This window comes from Triticum dicoccoides, chromosome 3A (assembly GCF_002162155.2).
Source record: "Triticum dicoccoides isolate Atlit2015 ecotype Zavitan chromosome 3A, WEW_v2.0, whole genome shotgun sequence".
In the NCBI taxonomy this organism is placed as follows: domain Eukaryota; kingdom Viridiplantae; phylum Streptophyta; class Magnoliopsida; order Poales; family Poaceae; genus Triticum; species Triticum dicoccoides.
Genome location: NC_041384.1, coordinates 532,599,735 through 532,618,801, shown reverse-complemented (window position 1 = coordinate 532,618,801; position 19,067 = coordinate 532,599,735). Strand labels below are relative to the sequence as shown.

At 43.4% G+C, this 19,067-nt stretch overlaps 2 protein-coding genes across 3 annotated transcripts; one reads left to right on the top strand and one right to left on the bottom strand.

The window, feature by feature from the left end:
- Window positions 1-1,876: 1,876 nt before the first annotated feature.
- Window positions 1,877-7,069, top strand: LOC119269019 (transcription factor VOZ1-like). Of its 2 annotated transcripts, none has more exons than XM_037550764.1 (4): window positions 1,877-2,262; window positions 2,363-2,632; window positions 5,643-6,168; window positions 6,259-7,069. In XM_037550764.1, exons 1-4 carry the CDS (start codon window positions 2,041-2,043, stop codon window positions 6,864-6,866), a joined length of 1,626 nt encoding a protein of 541 aa, XP_037406661.1. In that variant the 5' UTR covers window positions 1,877-2,040; the 3' UTR covers window positions 6,867-7,069. The 2 variants fall into 2 exon arrangements, with proteins under 2 accessions (XP_037406661.1, XP_037406659.1); XM_037550762.1 differs by having other exon boundaries at window positions 2,360-2,632.
- An 863-nt stretch (window positions 7,070-7,932) lies between these two features.
- LOC119269018 (ATP synthase subunit epsilon, mitochondrial-like) lies at window positions 7,933-10,343 on the bottom strand. The gene is made up of 2 exons (XM_037550761.1): window positions 10,049-10,343; window positions 7,933-8,219 (listed from the first exon to the last, which is right to left on the bottom strand). The coding sequence occupies exons 1-2, from the start codon at window positions 10,233-10,235 to the stop codon at window positions 8,197-8,199; spliced, it is 210 nt and encodes a 69-aa protein (XP_037406658.1). The 5' UTR covers window positions 10,236-10,343; the 3' UTR covers window positions 7,933-8,196.
- Window positions 10,344-19,067: the final 8,724 nt, after the last annotated feature.

Below are 19,067 nucleotides of genomic sequence, written 5' to 3'. Positions count from 1 at the left end.
TGGAATTCTGGGCTGGAAAATGAGCAAATATTAGAGACAAGCTTCACGAAAGTATACTGCAAATGGCCCAAATAGGATTTGAGCTTTACCACTGAAGCTGATTTGGAATAGTTGCTTTGTTTTATTAAACCTTTTCAAAATCCGAAAAAATCAGGACCAGGTCCGGTTTGTTTCAGCTTCAACCTGTTTCGAACCAGATGTGGATTCGCTTCACTAGCAAAACTGATTTTGGCACCGAAGTACACCGAGACGTTCTCTAGGAAAATACACTGAAAAATGACCCCGAATAGGACTTGAACTTTGAAAATGGCCACTGAAGTTGGTTCAAAATAGTTGTTTGTTTCTGGTTCATTTTCTTCAAAGCCAAAACAAACATGGCAAGTCCCAGTTTGTTTTAGCTTCAATGGGATTCCAATTAGATGTGGATTCGCTTCACTGGCAAAGGTGACTCTAGCACTGAAGTACGGAGAGACGTACTTCCGAAAAATACATTGAAAATGGCTCGAATCAGATTTGAGCTTTACCGCCGGAGCTGATTTGAAACAATTGTTTGTGTCAGATTCATCTTTTTAAAAGTCGGAACAAACATGGCCAGGTCCGCTTTGTTTCAGCTTTAATGGGCTTCGAGTCAGATGTGGATTCGCTTCACCACCAAAGCTAATTTTGAAACTGGGGTATACCGAAACGTGCTTAGAAAAATACACTGAAAATGACCCGAATCAGATTTAAACTTTGCCACTGAAGCTGATTCAAAGTGGTTGTTTGTTTCAGATTCATTATTTCAAAGCTGAAACAAACAGGACGGTCATGCTTGTTTCAGCTTCAACAGGCTTTGGATTAGATGTGGATTCGTCTCCACTCGCAAAACCGATTCTGACACTGAAGTACACTCAAACGTGCTTGAGTAAAATACATTGAAAATGACCCAAATCGGATTTGAGCTTTGCCAATGAAGCTGATTCAGAATAGTTGTGTTTCATATTCATTTGTTCCAAAGCTGAAGTTTGTTTCAGCTTCAATGTGCTTCGAATTAGACGTGGACTCGCTTTTAGTGGGAAAGCTGATTCTGGCACTGAAGTACACTGAGACGTGCTTCAGAAAAATACATTGGAAATGACTTGAACCGAATTTGAGCTTTGCCACTGAACCTAATTCGAAATAGCTGTTTGTTTCAGATTCAATTTTTTTTCAAAGCTGAAACAAATAGAGCTAAGTATGGTTTGTTTCAGTTTCAACGGGCTTCGAATTAAAAGTGGATTCGCTTTCACTGGGAATGAAATACACCGAGACGTGCTTGTGAAAAATACATTGAAAATGACGAGAACCGGATGTAAGCTTTGCCACTAAAGTTGATTCGAAATAGCTGTTTGTTTCATATGCAAAATTTTCAAAGCTGAAACAGACGAGGCCAGGCCCGGTTTGTTTCAGCTTCAGCGAGCTTCGAAGTAATGTAGAAGTGAATTCGTTTCAGTGGCAAAGCTAAACCGAAATAGGTGTTCCATTTTCAGGTTTTCATAAAGCTGAAACAAACGGGGCCTAGCTCTCACCAAGTCGACACAGATTCATTCGGAAAAGAAAGTTGAGACAGATTGAGAAGGAGAGATTCGCACGAGAAAAGGAGAAACATAAACGTTTCATTCTATTGTCGAAAGCCCACAACCACAAGAATGGAAGAGAGACGGCAGAGAGACGAGGTGAGCCGACGAAGCAAAATCGAAGAGCGAAGACGAGTGAGTCCACGCCAACGCCATGACACTGTTACCGCACGACGCTTTCGACTTTGACGAGTCCTGGGCTGGATTCCTCCCTATCTACCCCGCCCGGAGGCCGCCCACCCCCGCCTCCTTTTTGCCGCGGCCGTCGCTTTTCGCGAGCCGACCCAGCAAAGTGGCAGCCATACCAAGTGAGGAAGAAAAACGACACCAAATTATACGAGCATCTCCATCTCCTCTCCCGTGGCGCAAAGGGTGGAGGGAGAGGCCACCCACTCCACGGCGCCGATCGATCGGAGCAGCGGAGAGGACGGCGCGCGCGTCGGCGATGCGGAAGGGGCCGTCGCGGTCGGGGTCGGCGCGGCACCAGCAGTTCCGCGCCCGCGCCAAGACCCGCGTCGACGACCTCCAGGACATGTTCTCCGGCCTCCAGTACGCCCGCAAGGAGGCCCGCTCCACCGACGCCGTCCTCCTCGAGGCGCAGCTCCACCAGATGCTCCGCGAGTGGCGCGCCGAGCTCAGCGTCCCGTCCCCCGCCTCCTCCCTCCAGGTATGCCTGTCCCCTCCTCCATTCCTCTGCGCTTTTCGTTTCTTGTGCCGTGCTGTTTTGCCGGTGTTTGATTGGGTGGTCATGGTCGACGGCGCAGCAGGGGAACAACAACCGGGATCCGCCGTCCGAGACGCCGCGGCCGCCGCAGCTGGCGGCGGCCGAGGAGGAGGACGACGCCACCAGCAAGCTCGTGGAGCAGAAGCCCCGGCCGTCCGCTAATCAGGCTCACAAGCACGCGCAGGGAGACCAGGACATGAAGCCGGAGCCGCGCGAGGAAGCGATCGCGGATCCAGTGACGGTGGCGCAGCAGCCGACGTCGCTGGGTCCGGGAGTTATCACCACTCCAGCTACTGCCGGGTTCCACGATCAGGTAGTATAAACAGTTTGCTACTTGTGGCTGTGTTTTCGGTATAGCTTCGTGACAGTTTGTTACTCCCTCCTTCCCATAATATAAGAACATTTCTGACACTAGACTAGTGTCAAAAATGTTTTTATATTATGGGACGGGGGGAATAGATTGTACTTCGTCGGTAAACTAATATAAGAGCGTTTAGATCACACTTTAGTAATCTAAACGCTCTTATATTAATTTACAGAGGGAGTGTATATATTTTTAGTTGGATATGTGGCGTGCCCTGCTAGCAACTTCCGTTCAGTTAGTCATTTGGTGAGGATTTCTGCATTTCTTATGGAAAAAATACTTGCGCGTTCGTGGGGAATGACATGGAGCTCTATATCCTGATCAGTTGATCAGAATCACAAATATTCAAATTTGAATTTGTATGGAGATCTATGATGGATGTGCATATCAATCTAGGTTGTCTTCAGTCCAGAGGTAAAATTAGAAATTTCCATATAGTATAAGGCTTGAGCTACTGCCTTTTGTGATTGGGTGTGGCTAGGTCTTAGTCGACTGAGACTTAACCAAGTCTCGGTCAAGTGACATAACACATAAAAAAGGAAGAAGAAAAAACTCAAAAGAATTTTTTGCATGAATCTCTATGAAAGATCTTACGAGTATAGCATCGACCGAGACTTGGTTAAGTCTCAGTCGACTGAGATTTAGCAATCCGTTTGTGATTTGGCTTTTGTAGCTAATCTCATTGCAATGATACTGATAGACCGGATCTAGTTACTTACTCCCTCTGTCCCATAATATAAGATCTTATTACATCCAATATGCTGATCTTACATTATCGGACGGAGGGAGTATTACTTTATTTTAGGGTAGAAATCTGTGATTTACAACCACAATGGCCATTATGTGGCTCCAGGAGTTGCATAGTTCTGACTAGTCCTTTTCTTCAACTTATGTTTGTTAGATTAGTTTATATCTTCGAAACCGTCAGTTAAATCAAGCTCTTACAAGTGTTTTGTGCTTCTGTGGTCAAAATCGTAGCTTGAGAGTAAATTTTTGGATTCTTTGGCATACATACATTTTGCCTTTGAACTAAGCGTAGACATAGTAACGCACTAAACTCTACCATTCTTCTACCCTTTCATTAACATGAGCATGAAAGGGCTGTATGGCAGGAGCTCTTGAAGGATCATCAGGTTAGACAGTAACATAGGAGAGGACTTAACATGGCTGTGGTCTGGGCCAAATAGATTAGCAGCTGGTCAGGCCGGGGGCATCTTCAGATATGAATGAAAGCATAGTACAGCAGTTTTCACAATGAGTCTATTGCTCTATGCTTTCGATGGTCTTGGATAATCATTATCTACCTAGTCTTACACATTTGCATTACATAACAATAATAGATTCACGCAGACTGCAAAGCCACTGAGCTTTATGTCCTGCAATCCATGCTCCATTTAGTCAGTACAGCCTCCAGGTGGTTGCAATTTTTATGTCTAGCATACATTGAACTCAAGAATATGCTTGTTTATATATCTCAACGGATAGCGTTCTGTGCTTCTTGTAGTTGGGGTCTAAATGCTGGTTAAGTGGTCAGTTAAGCTGATTTATAATGTACTTTACTATGCAAAGACACATGGAGAAGAAAACTAAAGCCCTTCTTGTGGTGTACAGGAGTACTTCGCTTTTGTGTTATAATTGCATAGCTATGAACTTGCCTGAAATTCTGTATGATTGCTTCTAGTATATGGACCCGAAACCATAGGGGTTAGTTCAGATTATTGTTAGTGTATTTGGTGGGTTCTGAAAAAAAAATTGTTAAGCTGATTTGTAGTAATATTTGAGACAAAAAGTAAGTTTTTTTTTTGTCTTTAACCATCTTATGGGGTACAAGGGTGCTTTGTTTTTCATCTTAAGTTAGGATATCATCCATTTTGGTTTCCTTTTCTGCCTGCTTCTCTACCCCCTTAGCATGCTTGTGTGATACCCCTGCTGACGCCTTTTCTTCTTCTGCTGTGCGCTACCACATACTAAATTTTGGCACCAGCACATATACGATAAGCGCAGACACTGGTCAAAGTTTTTGTAGAAGTAGCAGTTTCTACTTCATTCAGTTAGGGGTGGGAAAAACCCTGCAAACCAAAAGCAAAGGATAGTTCTAAAGGACGAGGAGCAAGGAAAAAGGAACCAACCAACGTTGGATACTGTGTCTAGTAGCCTAGCAAAATCAAATCACCATCACGACAAATTTCAGAGGTGAAGGATACAACGGGATCCTACTTTCTGCCCCCTGCCTTATTCACGCTAGAAGATCATGCACAGGGATTTTCTTATTTTGAAAAAAAAAACAATCCTTTACCATCCGAAGTCTCCATACTTGGCCTTTTTAGACGTCCTCTATCTACTGCTTGCTTCTGCTCATGAACCACAAGAAGAACGAAGCCTGGTGATCTTAACCATAAAAGCCTCCCTCCAAAACCTGTCTTACCAAGCTCAAGCTGCATTCAAGAAGAGTGGTGATTTCCAGCTTTGTGTGACACAGCTGGCAAAAGTAGTTATTGGATGCAGGCGGAGCCGCGTCCACCTGCATTCCTTGCACGAGCTACCAAACGTGGAAGCGCTACTTCAGAGACATCCATGGTTTCCTTATGTTTTTTATTTATTTGGTTTGAATCAAACCAAGGAAATTCGTGCTGTACATGGGTTTGTCTTTTATACTTGCACGCGTAGGGTGAAGCGTCACATAATCTTGTACCTCTGCCCTGGATTAGTTGGGATTGTGCTGCCTGCAGGCATAGCATAGTGAATTTCTGGAGAAGGGGTCATCTCAGCGCTAAGATCATCAATCATCTTGCATTGTTTAGAAGAGCCACCAGTGTTTTATGCTTTCTGCATGACATCTTGTTTAGGTTCAGTGCTAGGTCTTTTGGAGTTTTGCCATCTCTCTGTCACCTCCATTTCTCGAGTTCTAATTTTGACATAACTGAGCTAAATTTAACAAGGTTTTGCCATGCCCTTCCAGATGTACTATGTGAACCAGGAGCTTAGTGTTGAGGATTTTCTTTACGACGATGATTACAAGATAAACCTTCCTGGGTCCAATCCAGAAATCCTCAATAACCTTGAAGGGATTGGTCACCAAGAATATCTGCAGTTCAATTTGCCACAAGAGTTGCCCCCTAATGCATATCTTGATATGAACAACTATGGGCAGAATGCTGGAGATGGTTTCCTGCACATGTCAGACTTGCTCACAACAATGTCTCCAGCACCTGCTTCATTTCTGAGGCCAAAGTGCGCTCTCTGGGACTGCCCTCGGCCTGCTCAAGGATCTGAAAGCTGGCAAGATTACTGCAGCATGTACCATGCTGAATTGGCCGTGAAGGAAGAGGGCCCTCCAGGCACAATGCCTGTGATCCGCCCGAGAGGTATTGATCTAAAAGATGGCCCTTTGTTTGCCGCTCTTAGTGCAAAAATCCAAGGAAAGCATGTCGGTGTTCCTGTCTGTGAAGGGGCTGCAACTACGAAATCCCCTTGGAATGCACCTGGTAACTTCTTGCCACATAACTCATGTTCTTACATTTGTATTGGTACCGGTAATTATGTCCTGACTGTTTGTTAATTTCTATCATTTGCAGAACTTTTCGACCTTTACATCTTTGAAGGTGAATCTATGAGAGAATGGCTTTTCTTTGACAAACCAAGAAGGGCATTCGACAGTGGAAACCGGAAGCAAAGGTCGCTGCCAGATTACAACGGCCGTGGCTGGCATGAATCAAGGAAGCAGGTGATGAAAGACTTTGGGGGTCTGAAGAGATCATACTACATGGACCCACAGCCATCTAGCAGCTACGAATGGCACCTCTATGAATACGAGATCAACGATCGCGACGCTTTTGCCTTATACCGGCTTGAATTCAAGTCTTCGGACGCAAAGAAGAGCGCTAAGTCAAAATTCACTTGCAGTCCACTGATTGAAATCCAGCAGCAAATGGTCAGGCTGAGCGCAGACGGTCCTGTGGAGAACAAGCGGACTGCCCGTGCGCGGACACAGGATGTCAGCACAAACATCTACCCAGTTCAGAACAACACGGCTCAGGCTAATGCTCCGGACGCTTACCAGGCAGCATCGCAGGTGGACCAGATGACATTTTTGAACGGCAGTGTTGTTTATGGGCCTCATCTCCCATATGGCTACTCAACCGAAGGAGGTGACTTCTATTGGAACTCAAACGACGGGGCTTGATAAAAACATCTTCGACTTGTGGCATATTTTCGGCTTCAAGTTCTAACCGTATCAGCTGTAATTAAGGGGTCTTACTCTATTTGCAATGGCCTCCATAATTTCTATTGGGAATGGCCTCCGTGATTCTAACTGTAATGGTTGGGCCAAATTTAAATTTACAGGAAACGTCTCTTTGAGGCAAGAGGGTGCTCATTCGTCGTGTCTGCGCCGCGTCCAATGTCGTGGCATCTCTTGGTGCACAGCGTCCAATGTCGTGGCATCTCCTTGGTGTGTCTGTGCCGCGTCCAATGTCGTGGCATCTCTTGGTGCACAATGTTGTGGCATCTCCTTGGTGCACAGCGCATGATGAGAGATGGATTACCACGTTCGATAGGTGTCACCTCTTTGGTTAGAGGTTTATCGCCCATTTGATGGCTCTGTTTTGTGTGTTGTGTTGTGCATGCGCTTTCTGTTCTGAATCTCGGTGAAATGCTGAATTTGCGTATGTCATCCTTCAGCTGCAGCTACAGGTTTGCAACCTCTGGAAGGAAAGCACATTTTGGTATTTAGCAAGGCTGTGAATCGTTTTGATGTTGCGTCAAGGGCTACCATTCACTAACCGGTTATTAGCAACACAAACTTGCACAGCACAAGTTTCTGAAGAAAAGCACATAGTAGTAATAACATAACTTTTACATGTGCTGCCGTGACATGCTGGCAGCTACGGCAAAAGGACCGTATAGAGAGGCGCCTTGGCTCATGTCCATCGGGTCTCCAAATTATCAGAGTAAATAACCGAAGATTCATAAAAAAGAAATCAAAGTGTGATCCTATAATTTTTGGTCAAGATTTCTTTTTGCTGCAAAAAACAGTGTTCCTATTTTTTTGAGGGGAATCAAATGTGTTCCTAAATACAACATACTTTACTATATAGTAGATTCACATGTTTTTTTGTGTGTAGCACACATGACCATATTTTTTAATAAGAGTGCTATTATGACTTCAAAGTGTTTTTGATTAGTATTATTATTAGCATTATTGTTATTATTATTTTATAAAGGCTCCAAGAGATATACACCAAGTGACATGGGTAAAACAGTTTATTCATAAGCTTTGGAATATATACCAAATTAAAGCATCGGAAGATATAACGCATAAAAACACGCTCACTCGAGCCCCACAAGACACGAGTTTCACATGGTTCAGGTTCATCAAGTAGAAAAGGAGCAATTAGTAAATATAACAACATAGTATCGGAATAGATCCATTGTCACCGCAAGAATTTATTCTCAAGTTCTTAAGCCCTGACTCAACAACTTCTCAAAACATCAATCACCATGGCACCCGATCTTCATTCATCATCTGTGCGCACAGCTGCAACATGAACAAACAAGTTAGTGTTCAAGAGAACAATACATCATGAAGTAGAATCAAAGCAAGAAAGAGCCTCATTTGGTTCTACTTGGTTCAATACCCACCAACCACCATGAAGAAAGCAATACATTAAATATGCAAGTACAAAATCATCACAGAAGCTGGATAAGCAAATTATTCAGAAAGGCGTAGATATTGGATGCAACACTTCATGCAAATAGAGCCTCATTTGGTTCTACTTGGTTCAATACCCACCAACCACCATGAAGAAAGCAATACATTAAATATGCAAAGTACAAAATCATCACAGAAGCTGGATAAGCAAATTATTCAGAAAGGCGTAGATGTTGGATGCAACACTTCATGCAAATCACTCAGAGAGCAACCATAACAGTCACTTAAGGCCCTGTACAATGCAAGATGCTTGGGGTAGATGCTTAGAGAAATAAACCAGTTTTTCTCTAAGCACCGGTGCTTATTTGTAGAGGATAAACGCTTAATTAAGCGTCTGTCCTGTAGAAATAAGCACCGGTGCTTAAGAAGAACTCGGTTTATTTTACTAAGCATCTCCCTAAGCACCTCCCATTGTACAAGGACTAAGCATTCCAAGACCAAACTACATCTACTTTTGCAGTTCCTGGAAGAATATCCACGAATTGCAATAGAAATATAGATAGTTATGTGAAACACGAAATCAGTATTGCTATAGATCACTACTTAGTGTTCACATGCAATCATGCATGCAGCCGAATAAACTCCCTCTGCTTTGCTACCAGCTCTGTATCAACAAATAGAGTAATGACAAATCTTGAGCCATTTGCAGAACTATGAGGTACTGATGCATTGACTCTGAAAAGTGAAAACTACGGGTGCTAATTATTACCACACCAGCCCCTCTATTAGTAGACTTGCACATGCCTTTGCCACATGAGGTTTCTTTATCGTCAGCATGAGTTCACGAATGCTCTAGTGCACGCAGCAGCCACGTGGTGCCACAGATTAAGCTCATGATATTTTCCTTGCATCAGGGGAAAGAAATCTATTGCGAAAAGCTTGCAGAGATTAATCGATAACCATGACTGCATAGAAGTTCAGGTGGGGCTCCTACAGTTAATCTTCAAACAGAGCCACAGTTTCTCCTGGTTTTAAAGGAATATAGATATATTTTTTATCTGGTAAAATTTTGCATAGAACAGAGACGATAAGGACCATCATGTCCGCCCAATCCAGCCTATGCAAGGTCACACTCAGGGTAGGATCCTCGTTATGTATTACTTCATGCATTCATGGTTAATCATCTCTATTTTCCAGCAAATAAGTAATACTAAGTACTAAACTGTAAAACATAATCTTACGATTCTAGCAGCTCCAGGCTATAGGATGAGTTAAAATTCCCAATACATCTCAAGTGAGCTGATACCAGAGTCCTTAGCAGATGACACAACAATCTTGTATATTACACTGACAGCTAACTTTAAGATCATCCTTTTGCGTAGGTCAGTTTTTTCCCCTCCTCACAACACATTTCTACCAACAGGCAAAAAAAGGACGCACACTAGATCTGTGCCATCGTCAACGACGCACAGATTTCTACGCAGGTGTGCAACAGAATCACGCGAAGACGCGCGGCCCAACCAAACATCAGCGCTGATCAGATCGTATTCAATCCAGCAGATCAACCTAGACATGTAAACCGCTAGACCTAGACCAAGATCTACATCCAACAGTACCAAGCCAGATCCACGAACCCTAGGATTCATTCCGTAGCCAGGCAAATCAAACCGGATCGAGGACGCGGGACAGGGACTTGATCGGATCGAGGAACTTACTGGGCTTCTGCTGCTTCTCGTCGGCCCACTTGGAGAGGGAGAAGTGGACCTTCTCGCGGGAGGAGACCTCGGTCTTGAAGGGCTCCTTGAGGCAGCTCCGCACCAGCGCCGCGCAGACGTTGGAGTAGCCGATGTAGGTCATCCCCGCCGCGCGCCAGAAGGGCACCGCCGCCGTCATCGCCGACATCGTCGCCTCCGCTTCCTCTCCTCTGCTTTTTTTTCTCTGCTAGGGTAGAAAGCTTCCTTTCCTCTGCTCGAGCCGCCGCCGCCGATGATAGAGATGGGGAAATGGGCCTTGAGGCCTTTTATCTTCTCGCTGGGCTTCTTTGCTTCTGCCCAAACGGTCGGGAACGAGGCGCAGACGCGAAACCTCCCAGTTCGATTAGTCCCACATCGCTCGCGGAGCTCGGCGGGGCAGGGTCGGACGGGTATAAACTATAAAGCGAGGGGCAGGGCTCCATTCCAATTCATGCTTCCTTCGTTCCAAGTTTCTTGACTTTCATTTTTGACTACTTTCTTCGTCACGGTTCATTGGACCAAACCTTATCTATTGTGGAAGTGCATATAAATTTAATTGTGTCTTTTAGACTGTGACGGAGAAAGTAGATATAAATATCTGTGTCTAGACAAATGGAGGTGGAGGTTAATTAATTTGGAACGAAGGTTAATTAATTTGGAATGGAGGGAGTATTTTTCTCGGCCTTTTCATGTACTAGTATTTGTTTTTATCAGTTTTGTACCCACTCCGTTTTTAAAGCACATTCAATAATGAATTAATGGTATTGAATTGTGTATTGTGTATGTTCATATTTTTGTCTATAAATTTAGTCAAAGTTTATAAAGCTTGACTTTGACCAGCTAAAAGCGCAGGAAGTATATGATATATGAGTCATGTGCTTACAACGATATTAAATTTGTTTTTAGGGAGGGGGTCCATCCCTCACGTGTTCTTTGGATGTTGCACTATTGTCCAGTGGCGCACCCTAACCAAAGCTAATATAATTATCCCAAATACTTCATCGTGCATGTGATTTGGGCGAACCGAGCGGCGGCAAAATTTCGTGTTTTGATCCTTTTCCGAAACCTATTTCAGATTTGACCCTGAGTTAAAAAAAATCGAGATCTAATCTTTTTGCTACCGCCCACAACCCTACCATCAAAGTTTTTGACGGTAGGTACGAGCACGCACTGTGTTTAATATTTAGGCTGGTTTTGGCGGTAAGGCATGCAACCCTACCGTCAAGGTCCTTAGCGATAGGCTGTTATACCCTATCGTCATAGTCCCTACCGGTAGCAAAAGGGTCAGATCTCGAAATTTTTCCAAACTAGGATTAAATCTCAAATAGGTTTGGAAAAATGGTCAAAACATGAAATTTAGCCCTGAGCGGCCATAATGATCGCCCGATGCGTGCGGTGCGGCCGTGCCAGGTGTTACCTGGTCGGCGAAGTTTATGCAGCTGGAAATGTCGCTTACCTTATCCACTCGACCGTCCTCCAGCCACTTCCCGGTGAGACGCGTCGCGCTTATCATGCATCCGGCCGTCCATGTCCTCCTGGAGATGCGTGCTGCGCCTGGCAGGGCCTACTCCCCCGGTTCCCTATGCTGCTGGCCGGCTCCTCGTCTTTGCCTGCACACTTGCGCTGCCATGCGACCCATCTATAGGTTGCGGCCTTCTTCAGCTACAAGCTGAAGCCACTGTAACCATTCATGGCAGCAAGCCAAAACCAGATGGTCGGCGCCTCAGGAAGGGATGAGAGATATGTGTAATCTTCAATTCTTACGTGCACTTGTATTGCAGCCGGTGGATCCTATCAATCCAGCTACTTTCCATCGTAGCTAGCTTCTTATGTGCACGTTTCGATCAACCAACTCTTGTATTTGTGTATCTCGGTGGTATTGGCGAAAGCAAATTCACAGTTGGACAACAAGACGATGCTAAGTTGACTAAATGCCTGTTTGTAAATTGATCTATTGTTTACTATTTTTTGTTGGCATCCACAGTAGTTGTGGTTGTACATATAGTAGTCCTAGTTAGCACATGCATGGTCACACAGTTGTACAATGTGGTTCGCATAGTCGCATATGAATTGTCGTGGGAGTTCTCACGCCCTGCCGTGAAGTTGCACACTTTCGTCGGCGCAGTCGCACATGCACAGCAACAGAGTTGCACAATCTAGTCCACATAGTCACACATAAATTATTGTGGGAGGTTCTCACGCCCGGAGGTGGAATTGCACACTCTCGCCCGCATAGTCGCACACACGTGGACACGGAGTTGCACAATCTCGTCCGCATAGTCGCACATGAATTGTCGTGGGAGGTGCTCACGCATGGTCAGGGAGTTGCACACTTTTCTCGGCACAGTCGCACATGCATGGCCACAGAGTTGCACGATCTCATCTGCATAGTCGCACATGAATTATCGTGGGAGGTGCTCACGCCCGGCCGCGGAGTTGCACACTATCATCGGTATAGTCGCACACGCATGGCCACAGTTGCACAATCTCGTGCGCATAGTCGCACATAAATTGTCGTGGGAGGTGCTCGCGCACGGCCGCGGGGTTGCACACTCTCGTTGGCACAGTCACACATGCATGGACACAGAGTTGCACAATCTCATCCGCATAGTCGCACATGAATTGTCGTGGGAGGTGCTCATGCATAGCCGTGGAGTTGCACACTTTTGTCAGCACAGTCGCATATGCATGGCCACAGAGTTGCACAATCTCGTCCGCATAGTCGCACATGAAATGTTGTGGGAGGTGATCATGCCCGACAGTGGAGTTGCACATTCTCATCGGCATAGTCGCACATGCACGACCATAGAGTTGCACAATCTCGTCTGCATAGTCGTACATAAATTGCCACGGGAGGTGCTCACGCCCGGCCATGGAGTTGCACACTCTTGTCAGCATAGTCGCACATGCATGGCCACAAAGTTGCACAATCTCGTTTGCATAGTCATACATGAATTGTTGTGTGAGGTGATGCCATAAGTGAAAACTGCATGTCCATGGTTAGAGAAAAAAGTTGCACATCGACTGTCAACTAGTTGCACACCAACGACTAAACAGTTGCACCAAACGAAGACTAAGCTGCACACAAAAAATCATCGAAACGTATTCTTGTGGGATCTAGTTTCGAAAAGCACGTTGCGAGGGTTCCAACGGTAAAAACGGATCTTAATTTTGACACGTGGTTTAAAAATTATGACTTTTAAAAAATTTGAAAACTCAAATTAAATGTGTTCACACCTATTAACATGTATGCTTTTGTAATACTTCTTGTTTGCATGGTACCTATAGATTATAATTTTGTATATATATCAATTAGGAGGGACACATTAATTATTTTGATTAGCTTAAGTTTTGACAATAGAGATGTGGCTCACTAAAGCAAGACTAATTTAATTATTTTGTTCAGTTTAAATTACGATGGCTTACGATGGGCTATTAGGTGACTTGGATGCTTATTTTTAGTAAGCCAGGCGAAATTTTTGGACGAGACTGAAAGGCGAGCACTTTCTGCTCTGCATCTGCATGAAAATAGACAAATCTTTCGAGAGAAAATAATACTCTACATGATTCTACCGTGTATTTCAAAAAGGGTTATTTATTGTTTTTGACTGTTATGAAAAATTTGGACGAGACTGGAAGATTCTGGTGAGCTACGCTTAGCATTGTACTTATGGTGGGTGTTTTGTCTGCTACAGAATTTTGTAGATCTATTTCTCCGTTACACTTTAAATACATATCTTTTGCACTAATGGTGTTTAACCAGAAAACGTAGATGGTTAGAGGGACAATAATTCAAGTCCTGGTGCTCACACTATTCCTGGATTTATTTCAGAATTTTCGGTGATGCGCTTTCAGTGAAATGAGACGTTCCCGTCGACGATGAGGCGCCTACGGTGACTTTTTTGAGAGAGAAGAGATACGCCTACGGTGACTTCGTAAATTTCAAGATGACATATCGGCTCAGTCTCTCGAAGGTGCTCATAGGGGTAGGGTGTACATGTGTGCATTCATAGGGGTGAGTGTATGCGCGTATGTATGAGCGCTTGCGTCTGTAGTGATGTTAAAAAATGTAGATTTAAAAAACATGTTTCACCGAATCCTAATTATATATATATATATATATATATATATATATATATATATATATATATATATATATATATATATATATATAGATAAATGTTCCCCACTGATAACCCACAAGTATAAGGGATCACAACAGTTTTCGAGAGTAGACTATTCAACCCAAATTTATTGATTCGACACAAGGGGAGCCATAGACTATTCTCAAGTATTAGCAGCCGAGTTGTCAATTCAACCGCACCTAAAAAACTTAATATCTACAGCAAATTATTTAGTAGCAAAGTAATATGATAGTAGTGGTAACAGTGGCAAAGATAACAGTAGTAGTTTTGTAGTAATTATAACAGTGGCAACAGAAAAGTAACTAAGCAAAGATAAATATGTGAAAAGCTCGTAGGCAATGGATCAATGATGGATAATTATGTCGGATGCGATTCCTCATGCAATGGTTATAACATAGGGTGACACAGAACTAGCTCCAGTTCATCAATGTAATGTAGGCATGTATTTCGAGTATAATCATACGTGTTTATGGAAAAGAACTTTCATGACATCTTTTGTCCTACCCTCCCGTGGCAGCGGGGTCCTATTGGAAACTAAGGTATATTAATGCCTCCTTTTAATAGAGTACCAGACCAAAACATTAACACTTAGTGAATAGATGAACTCCTCAAACTACGATCATCGCCGATAAGTATCCCGATTATTGTCACTTCGGGATTAACGAATCATAACACATAATAGGTGACTATAGACTTGCAAGATAGGATCAAGAACTCACATATATTCATGAAAACATAATAGGTTCACATCTGAAATCATGGCACTCGGTCCCTAGTGACAAGCATTAAGCATAGCAAAGTCATAGCAACATCAAGCTCAAAACATAATGGATACTAGGGATCAAACCCTAACAAAACTAACTCAATTACATAATAAATCTCATCCAACCCATCACCATCCAGCAAGCCTACGATGGAATTATTCACGCACGGTGGTGAGCATCATGAAAATGGTGATGGAGGAAGGTTGATGATGACGATGGCGATGGCGACGGATTCCCCTCTCCGGAGCCCCGAACGGACTCCAGATCAGCCCTTCCGAGAGAGATTAGGGCTTGGCGGCGGCTCCGTATCGTAAAACGCGATGAATCCTTCTCCCTGATTTTTTTCTCCCTGAACGTGAATATATAGAGTTGGAGTTGAGGTCGGTGGAGCACCAGGGGGCCCACGAGGCAGGGGGCGCGCCTAGGGGGTAGGCGCGCCCCCACCCTCGTGGGCAGGGTGTGGGCCCCCTGGCCTTAATTCTTTCGCCAATATTTTTTATATATTCCAAAAATATGCTCCGTTATTTTTCAGGTCATTCCGAGAACTTTTATTTCTGCACAAAAATAACACCATGGCAATTCTGCTGAAAACAACGTCAGTCCGGGTTAGTTCCATTCAAATCATGCAAGTTAGAGTTCAAAACAAGGGCAAAAGTGTTTGGAAAAGTAGATACGATGGAGACGTATCAACTCCCTCAAGCTTAAACCTTTGCTTGTCCTCAAGCAATTCAGTTGATAAATTGAAAGTGATAAAGAAAAACTTTTACAAACTCTGTTTGCTCTTGTTGTTGTAAATATGTAAAGCCAGCATTCAAGTTTTCAGAAGAGATTATGAACTAACCATATTCACAATAACTTTTAGGTCTCGTGTTTACTCATATCAATGGCATAATCAACTAGCGAGCAATAATAATAAATCTCGGATGACAACACTTTCTCAAAATAATCATAATATGATATACAAGATGGTATCTCGCAAGCCCTTTCTGAGACCGCAAAAGATAAATGCAGAGCACCCCTGAAGATCAAGGGCTGACTGGAAATTGCAATTCATGGTAAAAGAGATCCAGTCACAGTCATACTCAATGTAAACTAATAGTAATGCATGCAAATGACATTGTTGCTCTCCAACTGGTGCTTTTTAATAAGAGGATGATGACTCAACATAAAAGTAAATAGATAGGCCCTTCTCAGAGGGAAGCAGGCATTTGTAGAGGTGCCAGAGCTCGATTTTGAAATAGAGATGAATAATATTTTGAGTGGTATACTTTCATTGTCAACATAACAATCGAGAGATCTCGATATCTTCCGTGCTACACACATTATAGGCGGTTCCCAAGCAGAATGGTAAAGTTTTATACTCCCCCTACCACCAACAAACATCAATCCATGGCTTGTCTGAAAAAACAGGTGCCTCCAACTAACAACAATCATGGGGAGTTTTGTTTGCAATTATTTTGATTTGATTTGAGCATGGGACTGGGCATCCTGGTTACCAGCCATTTTCTCGTGAGTGAGGAGCGGAGTCCACTCCTCTTGAGAATGTTGCGCCTAGCATGGAAGAGATAGACAACCCTAGTTGATACATGAGCTATTCAAGCATACAAAACAAGATTTCATTTGAAGGTTTAGAGTTTGGCACATACAAATTTACTTGGAACGGCAGGTAGATACCGCATATAGGAATGTATGGTGGACTCATATGGAACTTTGGGGTTTATGGAATTGGATGCACAAGTAGTATTCCCGCTTAGTACAAGTGAAGGCTAGAAAGAGACTGGGAAGCGACCAACTAAAGAGCGACAACAATCATAAACATGCATTAAAATTAATCAACACTGAATGCAAGCATGAGTAGGATATAATTCACCATGAATAAAAATATCGTGGAGGCTATGTTGATTTTGTTTCAACTACATGCATGAAGATGTGCCAAGTCAAGCCACTCGAATCATTCAAAGGAGGATACCACCCTATCATACCACATCACAACTACTTTAATAGCATGTTGGCACGCAAGGTAAACCATTATAAACTCCTAGCAAATTAAGCATGGCATGAGCAACTATAATCTCTAATTGTCATTGCAAACATGTTTCATTCATAATAGGCTGAATCAGGAATGATGAACTAATCATATATATTTACAAAAACAAGAGAGGTCGAGTTCATACCAGCTTCTCTCATCTCAATCAGTCCATCATATATCGTCATTATTGCCTTTCACGTGCATGACCAAACGGTGTGGATAATAATAATAGTGCACATGCATTGGACTAAGCTGGAATCTGCAGTCATTCAATTCAAGGAAGAATACAAGGTAATATGGGCTCTTTATTAGATCAACAGTACATATGAGAGCCACTCAGCATTTTCATCATGGTCTTCTCCTCTCGACCCCCAAAGAAAAGAAAAGAAAAACAAAACTATTTACACGGGAAAGCTCCCAACAAGCAAAAGAAGAACGAGAAATCCTTTTGGGTTTTCTTTTTAATTACTACTACTACAAGCATGGAAAGTAAACTAGCTAAAAGCTACAACTATTTCTTTGGTTTTTCTTAAGGTTTTTCAAACACACAAGAAGAATGCTGGAAAAGGAAATTAAACTAGCATGGATAGCACAATGAAAAAGTATGAGCACCGACAACTAAAATGAGTGTGTGAGCATGAATGTAATGTCGCTGAGGAATACGTACTCCTCCAAGCTTAGGATTTTGGCCTAAGTTGGTCTATGCCCATGGATCAAAATGGTCCTCTCTAGTGTACTGAGGAGGATCCTCAGGATGCCACTCATTGGCGATCTCCTCCGGATCCCACTGATAAACAGACTGGCGGTGAGGATCAAGTGATGGCTCAGGCTCAAGCTCTGGAGCTAATGTCAGGCTCCGGTATGCATGAATGGCTTCCGGCAAAACAAGGTATGTGCCTGAAAATATGTTGAACAAAGAGGGGGCAGGCAAGGTAATAGTCTCAAAGTAATTTTTTATCAAATATCAGTCTATAGTTAAGCATCTTCTTCTTATTCTTAACAATAAAATCATGGGCTACCATACTCTTATAATATAGAAAAATAGGAGGCATCAACTCTTCCTCTTTCTCATAATGCCTAATAGGTATGTTAAAGTGTGTAGCAAGGCGCGAGACAAAGATGCCTCCAAAGACGGGACCCTTTGTACGGTTTAGATTTAACCGTTTAGCAACAATAGTGCCTAAACAAAAAGTGGTATCACGAAACAAAACATGGCACAAAATAACGATATCAGGGGCACTAAGATTTCCACTGTTCCCACGACCAATCAAGCATATACTAGCAAATATTGCAAAGTAACGTAGAACAAGAAAATGTATGCTAGTAATTCTTGCATCAGAAACTTTCCTCGTTTCCCCTACAACAATCATATCAATAAATCCCTCCACATCATTACGATGTGGTTCCTCTATGCTGCCCGCAAAGAGTAACTTGCAAACCGCACAAAAATCATAAAGTGACATCTCCTTATACTCATCATACAAATAAAAATCCACAGAAGGTGGTGACCTCCTAGCATGGAAATGAAAATTTTGCTCAAAAATATTAGTGAGTAGGAGATACTGTTCGAGTTGGTCGTGGAGGAAGTCGGTGAGGCCTGCATTCTCAGCCAAATAATAAAAGTCTTCATAAATCTCGGCTGCTCTCAAGAACTCATCACAAGGCCATTCGCACGACCGAACCTCCGCAGTGCGAGGGAGATTATATTTGGGCTTCTTATTCTCTTCACTTTGCTTACCCGTCGAGCTTCGGCTCGAAGAGCCCCTCAACAATCTCTTCATCATTTCCTTGAAGAACAATCCCCCAAGGCAGTTTTGTGAATGGAGCTTTGAGCGAGGAGATCGAAAATGGCAGCAAGATGAGATATAACTCGGGTTTGAGCTGGTGGAGGATTTTTTTTGGAGGAAGACGAAGTGTGTGGGTGCAGGAATAAGTGGAGGGGCCCACGTGGGGTCCACGAGGTAGGGGGCGTGCCCAGGGGGTGGGCGCGCCCTCCACCCTCGTGGGCACATGGTGAGGCCCCCTGGTGTGTTCTTAGTGCCAATAATTCTTAAATATTTTAG

Bases quoted from the DNA above. Each gene is read 5' to 3' on its own strand.
- LOC119269019 (XM_037550762.1), top strand. From the start codon at position 2,041: ATGCGGAAGGGGCCGTCGCGGTCGGGGTCGGCGCGGCACCAGCAGTTC. The intron at 2,263-2,359 runs GTATGCCTGTCC...TCGACGGCGCAG, and splicing joins CCCCCGCCTCCTCCCTCCAG to CAGGGGAACAACAACCGGGA. The intron at 2,633-5,642 runs GTAGTATAAACA...ATGCCCTTCCAG, and splicing joins CTGCCGGGTTCCACGATCAG to ATGTACTATGTGAACCAGGA.
- LOC119269018 (XM_037550761.1), bottom strand. From the start codon at position 10,235: ATGTCGGCGATGACGGCGGCGGTGCCCTTCTGGCGCGCGGCGGGGATG. The intron at 8,220-10,048 runs GTAAGTTCCTCG...TTCATGTTGCAG, and splicing joins CGAGAAGCAGCAGAAGCCCA to CTGTGCGCACAGATGATGAA.